Source organism: Daphnia magna, linkage group LG1 (assembly GCF_020631705.1).
Source record: "Daphnia magna isolate NIES linkage group LG1, ASM2063170v1.1, whole genome shotgun sequence".
In the NCBI taxonomy this organism is placed as follows: Eukaryota; Metazoa; Arthropoda; class Branchiopoda; order Diplostraca; family Daphniidae; genus Daphnia; species Daphnia magna.
In genome coordinates this window covers 10,273,545-10,287,902 of record NC_059182.1, presented here as the reverse complement: position 1 = coordinate 10,287,902, position 14,358 = coordinate 10,273,545, and the positions used below count along the sequence as shown (strand labels likewise).

At 37.0% G+C, this 14,358-nt stretch overlaps 1 protein-coding gene and 2 long non-coding RNA genes across 4 annotated transcripts; 1 reads left to right on the top strand and 2 right to left on the bottom strand.

Moving 5' to 3' along the window:
- On the bottom strand, nt 1-1,171 carry LOC123471558. Of its 2 annotated transcripts, none has more exons than XR_006646323.1 (6): nt 1,036-1,171; nt 934-985; nt 735-850; nt 453-664; nt 259-393; nt 1-142 (listed from the first exon to the last, which is right to left on the bottom strand). It is a non-coding gene; the product is annotated as an uncharacterized LOC123471558 (long non-coding RNA). The 2 variants fall into 2 exon arrangements; XR_006646322.1 differs by having other exon boundaries at nt 934-974.
- Nucleotides 1,172-1,970: 799 nt separating this feature from the next.
- Nucleotides 1,971-2,713, bottom strand: LOC116926947 (translocation protein SEC62-like). Its single transcript, XM_045173161.1, has 3 exons — nt 2,572-2,713; nt 2,227-2,345; nt 1,971-2,158 (listed from the first exon to the last, which is right to left on the bottom strand). Exons 1-3 carry the CDS (start codon nt 2,620-2,622, stop codon nt 2,038-2,040), a joined length of 291 nt encoding a protein of 96 aa, XP_045029096.1. The 5' UTR covers nt 2,623-2,713; the 3' UTR covers nt 1,971-2,037.
- LOC116926952 lies at nt 2,704-3,694 on the top strand. The gene is made up of 3 exons (XR_004396405.2): nt 2,704-3,215; nt 3,279-3,422; nt 3,500-3,694. It is a non-coding gene; the product is annotated as an uncharacterized LOC116926952 (long non-coding RNA).
- The last annotated feature ends 10,664 nt before the right edge of the window (nt 3,695-14,358 follow it).

Genomic DNA, 14,358 nt, shown 5'->3' with positions numbered 1-14,358 from the left:
CCGTTATACATGATATGGATCGTGAAGAGCTGGTAGAATAAGTTAGGCACAGAATAAAACGTCCCATCACTGAGAATCTGGCTAGTAAAACGGATTTCTGACAGGACAGCAAGTGATAGGAAGATAAGGGCTGATCCAGTCGCTGAAGAAACGCGTCCATGAAAAAACAGCGATGTCCCATTGATCGTATGATTAATAAACAAGAGATCTAAATTTAACAAGGCGTCAAATGGTTTGCAAAAAATTAATGGAACTAACCTTTACACTGGATACTGTTGAAGCAGCCTCTTAGTCTCTTCCGTTGTTTGTGGGATCGAAGGCTGATTTGCACGACGTCCTCGTTGCATGCGTCGCTCAAGGCTATGGTTGTAGCCAATTACGACATCTCCATGTCTACATAAAAAACATGTAATAATTGAAAAATTTAGGTACAGTAAATAGTGAAACTTTACCTTTCTCTGACTTCTTCAAATGTACGTTTAAGTCCATTACGTTGTTCGACAGCAAGCTTTACACACTCGTTAACGACTGCTTTCTTTCTTATTTCTTCCGTTTCGTTTTCATGGTAGTGCTCGCTTCCGGTCTTGAAATACTGGTGGTCCGTCTGTCTCAGACGGGCCAGACAGCCAAAAGATTCATATTTTCGGCATCAGAAATATTCGGACTGAGCACAATAGAAAAAAATTCTTTAAGCAATAAATAAGACAACAGGAGTGTTTTAGCAAGACATTTACCTTCTTTTATAGCGATGGAATATAAAGTTGTCCGCTGTCACGTAATGGAAACCACCTTTACGTTCTCCTGGTACCTGACGAACCGCAACAACAACATCCAACTTTCAAGCAAAATGCTGGAGAAGACGAAAAAATTATTTAAAAAACACAAAGCATAATTTGAAGAACTGAACTAAAAGAACTACCAAATATGACCTACCTTAAGTTTGGAAGTAAGGTCAAGAAAAATGCTGTCAGAAACTGATAAAAAGCTAGGGAACAGTAAATACGAAATCAAACTTGGAACTGTGAATTTACGTACTGCAGATTGGTGTATGAAAGTGAAAGACGTAACAAGGACTGTAATATAGGATTTCCATTTCCTCCAGAATTCCGGTTAAGCCGATGAAATCACTTTCCTTTTCCAAAGACGCCGCAGGTAGGATCAACGTCAGCTTATAACAAATCTAAAGTTAAAAAAAAAGAAAAAAAGGAAAAACCGCTGGGACAGTGAAAAGTTTGTATGGAACAAGTTCCTCGACGTAGCTGAATGATGACAAAGCAACAAGAAAATTAACGACTATAATAACGTACGTATCCTGCAAAATCGACCGTTTTTTTTGGCATGCATGACATATAGGCGGGAAGATCAAATCCTATATTACCTTTAAGGCAAGTAAGTGGCTTTTCACCCTTTCTTAAACGACAAAATGGACTAGGCCGTGTTATATCAATACCAAATAACTTGATATCTGCTGGCACTGTTATAAAACGGATGGCATATGTGTAGGTGATTGTAGAACAGGATATTCGATTCCCGAACGAAGAAAATATGGTATCGTTATAATATTCTTATTCGAATTTCTGGAATATTAATTACAAAACGAAGGTTTATTATTTTAAATTATAAAATATAAAAAAAGCACATATTGCATAAAAATTTTTTATATAAATAATTTAAGTTACAATATTTAACACCTCATGAATGAAAGACAGCAAAGAAACACACAGCTAAAAATAACCGCTGAAACATAAGCTAAAATGTTTGGTAAGGAAATATTACTAAGCAAGCTAAATTAACTGTCGTTAAAAAACCACCGGGGTGCAAAATGTGACCTGTAAAAAGCGCTTAAGCACTTTTTAAATGCTAGACTACCTGCCCTGACGTGTCATCACCCCTCTAACCTCCCTAAAGAAATACAGCAACAAAAAAACTAACGAAAGGGGCTTTAAAAATTAAAATTTTTGAGGATCGTACCTCTTCTGAGTAAGCAAATGGTACACGTGAACCTGAAAAAAATGTCAGAATTTCATTTCATTTCCATCATTTTTTTCCACCATCCTCTTTTCCTTTTTCTTTTCTTTTTTTTTTTGAACGAGCTTTCAGTTCCTGTTCAGAAACTGGTATTTTTCTAGCTCTATGAAAGAATTTTTTCCTCAATAATCTAAAATAAAATGGATGTATATTAGACCATAGTTTTTGATATACAAGACTATAACAATGGTTACTCACAGGTCAAGGTACTGAACCACTGATTCTCGTGTAGTGAAAAGGGGTTCTTCTTTATTTGTTCCTGGGGAGCTCCAGGGTGACGTCAACAGTTTGTCAACTGCTTTGGATGCTGTGAAGTACTAAAATAGAAATAAAATTGTGAAAAATGTTTTCCAAATAGTGGACGCTTTTGAAAAAATGCATCATTCACAGAATGATGACACACTTTATAATTAACTAAAGCCCATGACTAGGTAAAGGTCGTTAACTCGTGCCCGAGGGTTTTATCGTGAACGGCGTAAACTGGAAAATCATACACGGAACAGAAACAAAAATGTGTACAAAAGGGATAAAACTTAATCTTACATCTTTTTTCTTTGCCTTAGATACTTTTCTCTTTTCTACTTTACTAGCCATTTTTCTCTGCTTGAACTACCAAAATAACTTGTCAGTTACAGAAGACAGAACACGACTTCAGCAAAAAGCAACAACGGTGCAAGACGTCATTGGAATCTGACGTGGAACAGTTTCTAGCAGACGATACCTTGCAGACGATCTTTTCTTCCCATACTTTTTTATTTACACTGGCTATATATTATATATATTTGGGCAAGACATTTCTTCTTGACAGCGAAAAACATTTGAAATCAAATCGTATGAGTTATAAGGTGTGCCCAACTTCAACATTACTGGAAGCTGTACGACAATTATTCTTCTCAATAGCTGCAAAATGCCCCTTCGGAGGTTGTCTGCAACCAACATACGAAAAATCGTAACAAGCAGTTCTATTAATCAACTAACTTTCCCCGTGGATTACCAAGTTCTGAAAATCGTCTTTCGTTTACAAATGTTCTGTTATTGAACATAAACCCTCTGGTTACAAGGTGTGCTATAAAGTTGGTTAACATGATAATTGCAGTCAGGAAGAACTTAAGGCAGCTTTTGTAGGCTTGGCTAAGAAACATCATCCTGACAGTAATCAAGAAGCTGATTCAGCAAAATTCCAACTGGTACCAATTTTTTTTTTAAATAATGTATATGAAAAATATACTATCCTAATTTTTGGCATTTAGATTGAAAATGCATACAGAAAGCTCCAAGAAAAATTCAGCATTGAGATCAAGAGATCAGAATTATTGACACACAAAGACAAAAATATTGTAAACAAAGACATAACTCCAGAAGAAAGTGAACACAATCTAGAACATGATATTGAAGTATTTATGAATCATCATACAGGAACCTCAAACCATCCAACCATCACACTAAATTTTCTCTGTGCATTTTTCTATAGCATACAGCCCCACAACACAGGCAATTCCTTAATCATGAAGGCATTGGGCAGGGTACACCTTTTCAAAGAGAGAAGCAATACCAAAGACATCAAGTTAAGAAAACAGTGGAGAATGTGTATAATCATCGTATTTCCCAAATTCCTAACACCGAAGAAAATTCACTTATTCGGAAAGATAATAAAGCAGCAAAGAAATCCAAAGTTCACGTTCTTGACAGCCGTGCCCGTCAAATGCGAGTTCGTTCTTACATACGACATAATCAGTAGGGTTAAATGTTTTTTTTTTCATTTTAGCGTATTGCAAGTCATTCGTTCATTTTACAATCATATATTTGCTTAGAAAAATATGTTATACTCACTCTTTGGGAAATATAGGTATGACAGATTATTCAAAATGCTGGGGTAGGTATATCGGGAACTATTAAACGAACGGGTAGGTGTGTCTATCAACTTTTAAAGCTGGGGTAGGTTTGTCGGGTTCTTTTAAAAGAAGGGGTAGGTATGACGGCGTGTATTTGTCAGAGGGGTAGGTATGTCGATTAGTGTTTACAGCTCGGGTAGGTTTGTCGGGTCCTATTAAACGAAGGGGTAGGTATGACGGCTTGTTTTAATCGGAGAGTTAGGGTAGGTCAATCATCTTTTAAAGATGGGGTAGGTTTGTCGGGATCTATTAAAAGAAGGGGTAGGTATGACGGCTAAATTTTTAATATATTTTTCAGAGGGTAGATATGACGGGAGCGTTTTCGAATTTCTTACAGGGATACATATGGTGGGGTAGGTGTGACGGGGGATGTTTTACCCGTTTTTCCAGGGGTAGGTACGTCGGGGTAGATTTGTTGTTTTTCGGGGTAGGTATGTCCGAACCTCAAGGTACTTGAGACGGGGGGTAGCACTGTCTCTATACCATGTAATTCTTTTAGCACTAGTTGGCGAAGCAAATAAGGTAAAACTATTTGATGATTAATTTCACTAAGCTTACTATCCTTGGAAGGAAATTTACGGCGATAAAGTGTACCTACTATAATTACAAAATATTCAATTTCCTTAGCCCAATCAGGTCTGGATATGTCTTATGTCTCATTAAGTTCTCCTCTCTTCAAATAGTTACGAATGGCTATACAAAGTTTGTCTTCCAGCTGTTTTTCACCAATCAATTTAACAATCTCTGGTACCGGTTGAATAGTAGCTATTTTTAATCGGGATAAACAATCAGCATTTTGATGAATACGTCGAGGCCTATACTTTAATTCACAATTTGTTGCAGCTAGTAGTATAGCCAATCTACCTAATCTACAATTATTATATCTTTCTGATGTTTCAGGCATTTCAAAGGTCGATGGTCACTAATAATTTCCAAGAGTTTTTCCAAAAGATAGTGTCTGAAGTGTTAAATTGCATCAAACACAGCTAAAGCTTCTTTTTCTGTTGTATTGTAGGGTCATTACGCTGAAATCGAATTAATTTCGGCGCTCGAAATCACCGAATTTTCTATTTTTTTACAGTGTATTTATTGTATTTGTATATAATGCTCTGTAACGGAAATTTTTTTCCCGTTTACCGCATTAAAAATAAAAAATCTAAAAGATTCCGTTTTTTTAATTTTTAAAATATTTTTTTTTCTAAAAATTTCAATTATTTCCGCTTTCTTTTGCGCTACAGGGTTAAAAAGTTGTGAATTTTTTAAACATAAGGTTAGGTAATTGGGGTTTAAAAATTTTGTATTTAAATGAACCTAGTGAAAATAAGTTAGCTTCGATTTTAATTGCTTTTTCACTCATCGATAGATCTTGAGTGTGCGCATTTCGTGTACAAATTTTTAGTCTTACTCGTTTCCCATTTATTATTTATAATTTTCAAAGTTTTTATTATTCGCCCTATCTCTTACACGGAGAACCTGAGCGGTTGCCGATTGAAAGTCTCTAGAGACGACTTTGTAATGCTATTCAATTTCCTGTAATCGACGGAAAATCTTACTTCTTTATTCTTTTTCTCTACAAGCACCATAGGGGAAGCCCACGGTGACTGCGAGTATCGGATGACCTTTGCATCAAGCATGTCTTGCCCTTTGTCCTCTAATAATTTTCTTTGGTTGTTAGTTGCTCTATATGGGCGCTGTCGAATTGAGCATCGTCCTTCTGTATAAATTTGGTTCTAATTTTAGAGGGTGGTGCTTGAAATTCTGGGTTGACTTCCGAAATCACAATAGACTTGATGGTTTCGTTAGGCCTAGCTTCTGGTTGGTCTAAAGATATTTTTCCGATTACTAGATGGATAATTTCAATGATGTCTAACTTAGTGTTTCTTGGAATTCTGACTAGATTTAAGGAATGATTTTTTACTATAATATAATACGTTACATCTCCCGATACCTATCCAATAAATTTTTCAATATAAATTCCTGCTGGGAAATTTTCACTTGGCGTAAATATAAATGCCGTATTGGGAGACACATGTGGAAATGAACCTTTCAATTGGCCTACAACTACGAGCGACGTCAGACGAGGTAACTACCATTTCCGGTGCCCTAGAAATAGCTGATGGAACTTGCTCATCTCTTGCTAGATAAATGCTTTTGGTTTCTCCATCGAGCCGAAATGCGTGTTTCTGAATTGCGTCCCACCCAAGGACCAGAACCACCAAGGTTTTGAAATACCATTTGTAATAATAAATTCTTTCTGTAAAATTGACTCTCCGTATCCAAAGGCTAAAGTCACTTTTCCCAGCGTATGTAACTTATTCTCCTCTACATCATAAAAATCGAAATTAAGTTGACTGCAGATCACCTGACCTTTAGGGGGCAACTTATTAAATAATCTCTCATGAATAATACTATTAGACGCGCCTGTATCAAATAATGCTTGTAAAGGGACATGGAAAATTTTTAATGGAATTCATGGAGTTGATTCATTCCTAATGGTTGTTAATTTTCCACTTGTCTGGATTTAAAATGAGGATCTTCATCAACTGACCCGAAGCGACAGTTGATCCCTACTGGTTTTCCTGATGTTGAGGGGGATCTGTTATGTTAGGTCTATTGGCGTTTTTGAACTTAGGACAATTATTAGATCTTTGCCCGATGTCACGGCAAGAAAAACAAATAGGCAACTGAGCTTGTTCTAGTAATTAACATTGATAATTGTGACAATTGGACTGAAGATGACCTTGGTAACCACAAAAATTGAAAATAACCGACGGTTGTGTAGGCCTATTGTTGGGATCGCTTGTAGACCTTTTGAATGACGGAGTACCGTTTGTAGGCCTATTTTGCGGGTTTGAAAACGGTCTATCAAAATTGGTTAGAAAGAGAGACGGTGGTCTCGCATTACCCTTTCGATTAGCATTCGGCATTTGAAACGAGACCTCCTTCTTATACGACGTATTTGACGGGTACGAAACGTCTTTCCCATTGAGATGGAGTTTTTTCACGCTCTGTACAAGCGCAATAAGGACATCCCTAATCTGCTCGCTCTCGGTTTTCTTTTCCCCGACCTATATATCCTCGTTGGGAATATTAGCGACCACCTTAATCACCATTTCCTTCTGGTCTATCATCACCTGCTTAATTTCTTTCAATTCTGCGTTACTGGTGTCATGTGAGCAGTCAATTGATCAAAAAAATTCAGGCTTCTCGCAGTCGGTCTCAAACGCTTCTAACCTGCTGGCATACACGCGTGTTGTTTCTGCAACCAGTTCGTTAAAATCTATCAACTCTTTATATTTTACTTTTGACTGCAGTTTGGAATCTAATCCCTCAAAAAATTTCTGCATTAGAATAATTGCAAAAGATTTTCGGCATGACCTACAAGTTAGAAAAGTTTAAATATTTTTTGTTGCCAAAGGGCGTAATCAACAACAATTCCGCCTGGCTTACGCTTAACTTTTAAACTTTTAAAGATATAAAGCAACATTCTTCCCCAAAAAAATTTTAAAACCTTTTTATTGAGTCATAATCCTGTAGATGTTCCCCATTCAAAATGGCCAAGATAAGGGAAAACTCTGAATCTTAAAAAAGATAGCAAATTCAATTTGACCATGAATGATCTATTCTGACCTATCCTGATCGATCAACTAGTGTTCTGAAAACGACATCTACTCTGTTCTCCTGGAAAAAACAGTCGGCCAATATTGCTATTCTGGTCGATCATAACAGGCCAATTTAAGATTCTAACTGATATCTCTACTGGGGAATCGCGAATGGGATTTCTTGTGACTAGTCTGAAATCCTTAATCGTAGACAATCGGGATTCTCCATCAATATGGTCGAGGTCGTCAATGACTAATTCTGGCGGCGGACAATCTACATGCGTCTCGGTCGTCCACGGGGTGCTGTGGTACCTTCTTCCGCGCATACGGTAACGGCTAGGGCTTCGGGTACGCTTCTTTGTTAGTTACGAGTTTATGTATAGAAAATCGTAGTTATGTCGTGTCTTGGTTAGTTAGGAGTTCTTAGACTAAAGAGTTGGTTTCAAAGACTTAATTAACGTATTTTAATTTTAAGAAAAATCTTATACTTGACTTGACATTTTTTGGTTGAGAATAGCACTTAGACTAAAGTAAAGAAAATCCGACAAAGTCAAGTGTAAGTCAAGATAAGTCAAGTGTGAAATTGACATTCAGAATTCGACCCCTGGTCTGGAAAATCTTCTCGTGATCGTTCTTGACTTTGTTGAGTAGGTGACAAAGAGGGAAGTTCAAGTGACTTTCCATTCGGAGTATTTCTCGCCTTGAAAAATCCTAACACTGCCCCCGTTACTGAACTAGATTTAGGCGCAAATTTGGGGGAAGATTTAGCTGACGAAATACGAGCAGAAATCCTACCAAAAATGGAGGGCGAGCGCTTTCCTGAAGCAGCTACCGATACTTACATATTTCGTGTTTTCCGAGCGGATGTCGTATTGAGTCCTACTACGGCCTCGTACGCAGCGCTTTACCTAAGTTTTCGTAACTGAGAATTATCTTTTCCGACTTGTGGGATTACAACAAGGGAAACAGATTTCCTAGCGGATTCGGTAACAGTTTCCGGAGTCGTACACTCTGAAAACGTATGAGGAGCAAGCTGGGATACAGTAGGTGATTTGTCAAAATTTTGAGATCTGACTACAGATGGAGACCTAGAAAATTTTAATCCGGCCAACCCCCTAGTTACTCCTGTTTATTCCTCGTTGGATAGCGGAAAAGAAATTTCGGGCACAACTGGTTGTAAGGGGGTGCGTGCAATTTTAGTCCCTCCAGTAATAACATCCTCATTCATTGTGGTTGAGTTCCAAAAAGCGCTGCCACCATTATATCATACATTCCCGTGTGAGGTCGATGGTATTACGAGAATTAAAGTCAATTGCATTTAAATAAACGAAACTCGTGGGCGATATACCCACAATAATGAAATGTGTATTGCTAACTAAGGCCATAAAACTACACGGAAGTAATAGAAAAAAGAACAAGGACATATCGTGTAGTGGGAGTTATCGTAAATTCAGCTTACCGTCGTAGCATGAGCGATACGGGAAAGAAAGTGACGGAAGAAACTATAAAGGCACGGCTCGTTGAGACGTCGGAGAGAGAACGGTAGAAACAGTCAGTCAATAAAATGATATCGCTCACAGCAGAACGATATCGGACAAAACAACTGCGCAACACGCGCAGCCAATCACAAGATATTTATCTAAAAGATTGATTGGTGACGCGCGTGCATCCAATCAGACAGTTGTATAATAACTATTTAAAAAATGTCTGTGAATTTGTTTTAATACATTACGGCAACAATCAAAACAGGTTTAATACTTTATTCTTATGATAAGAAATTCAATTATATTTTAATTAATTTTTTAATACGAATAATCTAGCTGTGTTTTAAGAAAAAATCTTAGCACTTGAAATTGATCCCAGCACCCCTGGTGGCGCAAGCTCAAATCATAATTTTCTCTGTAAAACATTAGAGTGTAACAACTTTGGGGTATAGGGAAGCCTTTTTTTAGTTGAAATAATTCAAAAAAATTTACTATATTCTAATAGAGTAAAGAAAAACGCGTCGTTTGGCATTAAAAAATAAATTTAAGGATGTTTTGAAGAATTTTTTAAAATTTTTGGAAATGCCGGTATTAACAGCGGGGGAAAGGGAGTTGGCGTTTTTGTGGGGAAAAGTGGTGTACCTAATCATGTGAACGATACTTTAGCACCCTGGGTGTAGCTCTAAAAATTTTTTCATGTTAAGATAAATTTTAGAGCACTTTGTCTTCTGAAAGAGAAAAAAAAATTTGACCTTATCAGTAAAAAGATATTCAAGTTTTCCTAAGATCCGTTGCGCCATAAGAATGCACTAAAGAAACGGGGGTGTACAGTATCCTGCACCAAAATCCGAACACCGATTTAAATGTTGAAAGCCATCTATTGGCGGGGTTACGGTTTTTTTTTATAGGTAGGGTAGACGTGGTGAGGACACGACAGGGCAGGGTTGGAAAAGTCTACATTTTGCTTTTTTTTTCTTCAGGAAAAGTAACAGTTCAGGTCATTTTTGAAACCCTCAGGGGGTGTGTTTTTTGCAAAAATTTGCTAGCTGCTTGTGCATGGGTCCTTAGACATCGATGGCATATGTGTAGAAGGTATGATTACGACGTTGGAGACTAGTGTTCGAATCCTGATAAAAAATAGCATAATTAGTGGTATGTTCATGAAAATCGTCGTTCGTTCGGAACGTTTTTTGCTTAAAACATGGACAATTTTTATTTGTTTTTATTATTTCACATTATCTCTTACAAACAAATAAAAATTCTCTTTGTTTTTAAGCAAACAACAAGGATTTTTATACAGAAACCCTATTTTTGCAATTTCATATACCAGGAATCAAACAAGGATCTCCGGCGTCGTAACCTGAACCTCTACACATATGCCATCGATATCTACGATATTACGCACAAAAAGCTAGCTAAATTTTTTTAGTAAGGAATGTTTCTGTAAATCAATAAAAAATTCAAGAGGTACCATTACACGAAAGGAGAGTCATCCTTGCTCATACTACAAACGGATTCTTGTTTTTGTTGATTTATATTTATGTTTACCCTTTAACCCGAAAATCACTGTCATTTTAGGAATCAGTGGAACAAAACACACAATGTTCAGATCTTGTTATTTGTTGCAAAATTAAATATCATGACTTAATTTAAGAACTTATCTGTGAATCAATCGAAAATGAAAGAGGTACCATTAAAGGAAAGGAGAGTCATCCTTGCTTATACTACAAACCGAAACTATTTCTTGTTGATTTATAATTATCTTTACCCGTCAACCCGAAAATCACTGTCATTTTATGAATTAATAAAATAAAACACACAATGTTCAGTACTTGTTATTGGTTTTGAATAAAAATATCATGACTTAATTTATGATTTTAACTGTGCATAAAAAGAAAATTCAACAGGTACAAATACACGACAGGAGAGTCAGCCTTGTTTATACTACAAACGGAAACTTGTTTTTGTTGATTTATATTTATGTTTACGCTTCAACCCGAAAATCGCTGTCATTTTATGAATCAGTGGAATAAAACACAATGTTCAGTACTTGTGATTGGTTTTGAATAAAAAAAACATGACTTAATTTAAGATCTAAACTGTGCATCAACGAAAATTCATTTTGAATAAAAAAAATCATGACTTAATTTAAGATCTAAACGGTGCATCTTCTCCCACTTCGCGTTTCTTCTTTTCAAAGCTCTCTTTTCCCGATTATACTTATTTTTACGGTCTTTATTTCCCTGGCTTCTCTTCTTCTTTTTCTTGTGCAACGGAGGGTTGCCGCACGTCGGACAGGCAGGCAAAGCTTCCCCACTTGCTCTGTGTTGAGCAACCAAATGAGAATTAAAATTAATATTAAATAACAGAAATGTAAACAGTAGCGACGCATAACGTCAGCCATCGCAATATCGGCGCTAGTTAATCGACAAATTAACCTATCTCATGGTCGGCAAAGATGTCAGCGGTAGCGACGCAAAACGCCAGCCACTGCAACACCAGCCACTGTTGTTTAACAAAAATGCCCTTCTGCACAACCAGCAGGAATGTCAGCGGTAGCGACGCATAAACGTCAGCCACTGCAACACTAGCTGCCGTTGGTTTACGAAAAATAAAAATAAATAAACGATAACGAGAGTCCTCACACACAACCAGCAGGGATGTCAGCGATAGCGACGCAAAACGTCAGCCACTGCAACACCAGCCGCTGTTGTTTCACACACAGAGAAAAGCGCGCCAAAATACCCCACACAACGCAACACAAGAACAATGCAAAAGTAATTCACTACCCACAAACACTCTAAACTCCCCCCCCCAAAAAAGAAAAAGACTGAAATCTACTTGCAAACGTCCTACTCAGCGAATTACCAGCAGCAATTGAAAAACAAAAAAAAAAAAGCAACCAGAAATGTCTATTCACCGATCCGCCATGTTGGTTTGGCGCCAAGCCGCTGAGCTCCGTACGTGGTCGTCGCAAAGGATGGGAAGAATCCGCAACAAAATCCAGCGAATCAGGATGAAATTCACTCCCAAACACCTAAATGCCATGTTCAGTGACAAGATTTTCTTCCGGAGAATGTCGATGGATGTTGAAATATGCCTCAGCAAGCTGGATGTTTCCGTTTAAGCCGGATGATTAGTTTTAGCAAGGGGTCACCACGCCGTCGCAGCCACGGGAAGCGAGGACTCGATCCCACTTCTGACACCAAATGACGCCGGATCGGCTGGAAAAGTAAAGCTTAGTTCATTGCACGGTTGGTTCTCTCACAAAATTTGTTGTATTTTCACCCGCTGCAGACACAAATTAAGTGGAAGCACAAAATAAACTGGAATGTTGGGGGGACTCTGCTACTCCGACTTCTTTCCTGCTCCACGTCTCGCGCCCAACTCTGCCATTCTCTCCCCTTCCAACGTGGAGCGATTTTTTGCCACCTAGTGGTCGGGAACACAACTATCCATACCACCACATGTGCATCAAACGAAAATTCAAGAGGTATCATTACACGACAGGAGAGTCATCCTTGCTTATACTACAAACGAAAATTTTTTTTGTTGATTTATATTTATGCTTACCCTTCAACCCGAAAATCGCTGTCATTTTCTGAATCAGTGGAATAAAACACAAAATGTTCAGTACTTGTTATTGGTCTTGAATAAAAATATCATGACTTAATTTAAGATCTAAACTCTGAATTTAACGAATATTCAAGAGGTACCATTACAAGACAGGAGAGTCATCCTTGCTTATACTAAAAACGGAAACTTGTTTTTGTTGATTGATATTTTTGTTAACCCTTCAACCCGAAAATCGCTGTTATTTTATGAATCAGTGAAATAAAACACAAAATGTTCAGTACTTGTTATTGCTTTTGAATATAAATATCGTGACTTAATTTAATATGTAAACTGTGCATCAAACGAAAATTCAAGAGGTTCCATTACACGACAGGAGAGTCATCCTTGCTTATACTACAAATGGAATCTTGTTTTTGTTGATTGATGTTGATGTTTACCCTTCAACCCGAAATCACTGTCATTTTATGAATCAGTGGAATAAAACACACAATGTTTAGAACTTTCTATGGTTTTTTAAAATATTATGACTTAATTTAAGATCAAACTGTGTATCAAACGAAAATTCAAAAGGTACCATTACACGACAGGAGAGTCAATCTTGCTTATACTACAAACGGAAACAGGTTTTTGTTGATTTATCTTTATGTTTACCCTTAAACCCGAAAATATCTGTTGTTTTATGAATCAGTGGAATAAAACACACAATGTTCAGTATTTGTTATTGGTTTTGAATAAAAATATCGTGACTTAATTTAAGAACGATCCTGTGCATCAAACGAAAATTCAAGTGGTACCATCACACAACAGGTCAGTCTTCCTTGCTTATTCTACAAACAGACTACAAACTTGTTTTTGTTGATTTATATTTATGTTTACACTTCAACCCGAATATCACTGTCAGTTTATGAATCAGTAGAATAAAACACACAATGATCAGTACTTGTTATTGGTTTTCAATAAAAATATCATGACTTAATTTAAGATCTAAACTGTGCATAAGACCAAAATTCAAGAGAAACCATTACACGACAGGAGATTTATCCTTGCTTATACTAAAAACGGAAACTAGTTTTTGTTGATTTTTATTTACGTTTACCCTTCTACTCAAAAATCACTGTCATTTTATGAATCAGTGGAATGAAATAAACAATGTTCAGTACCTGTTATTGGTTTTCAATAAAAATATCATGACTTAATTTAAGATCCAAAATGTGCATAAAACTAAAATTCAAGAGGTTCCATTACACGACAGAAGAGTCATCATTGTTTTTACTACAAACGGAAACTTGTTTTTGTTGATTTATATTTATGTTTACCCTTCAACCCAAAAATCACTGTCATATTATGAATCAGTGGAGTAAAACACACAATGTTTAGCACTTGTTATTGATTTTGAATAAACATATCATGACTTAATTTAAGATCTAAATAGTGCATAAGACGAAAATTCGACACTGTGCATCATACCAAAAGTCAAGAGGTACCATTACACGACAGGAGATTCATCCTTGCTTATACTACAAACGGAAACTTCTTTTTGTTGATTTATATTTATGTTTACCCTTCAATTTGAAAATCACTGTCATTTTATGAATCAGTGGAACCGCCTGAAAAAAAAAACGCCCCCATAAATTCACACCTCCGACTTCGACTAGCTCACCGATCGCCTCGCCAACGATGTCCCAGCACCACACCGTACATCCGGCCCCCCGTGCCCTACGTCGATGAACACACCGTCAAACAGGAAGGCTTCATTTATACCAGTACTCCCCGTGT

Coding starts and splice junctions, on each gene's coding strand:
- LOC116926947 (XM_045173161.1), bottom strand. CDS start 2,622: ATGGCTAGTAAAGTAGAAAAGAGAAAAGTATCTAAGGCAAAGAAAAAA. Junction 2,346..2,571: donor CTAAGGCAAAGAAAAAAGAT/GTAAGATTAAGT, acceptor TTTCTATTTTAG/TACTTCACAGCATCCAAAGC. Junction 2,159..2,226: donor GTGGTTCAGTACCTTGACCT/GTGAGTAACCAT, acceptor ATTTTATTTTAG/ATTATTGAGGAAAAAATTCT.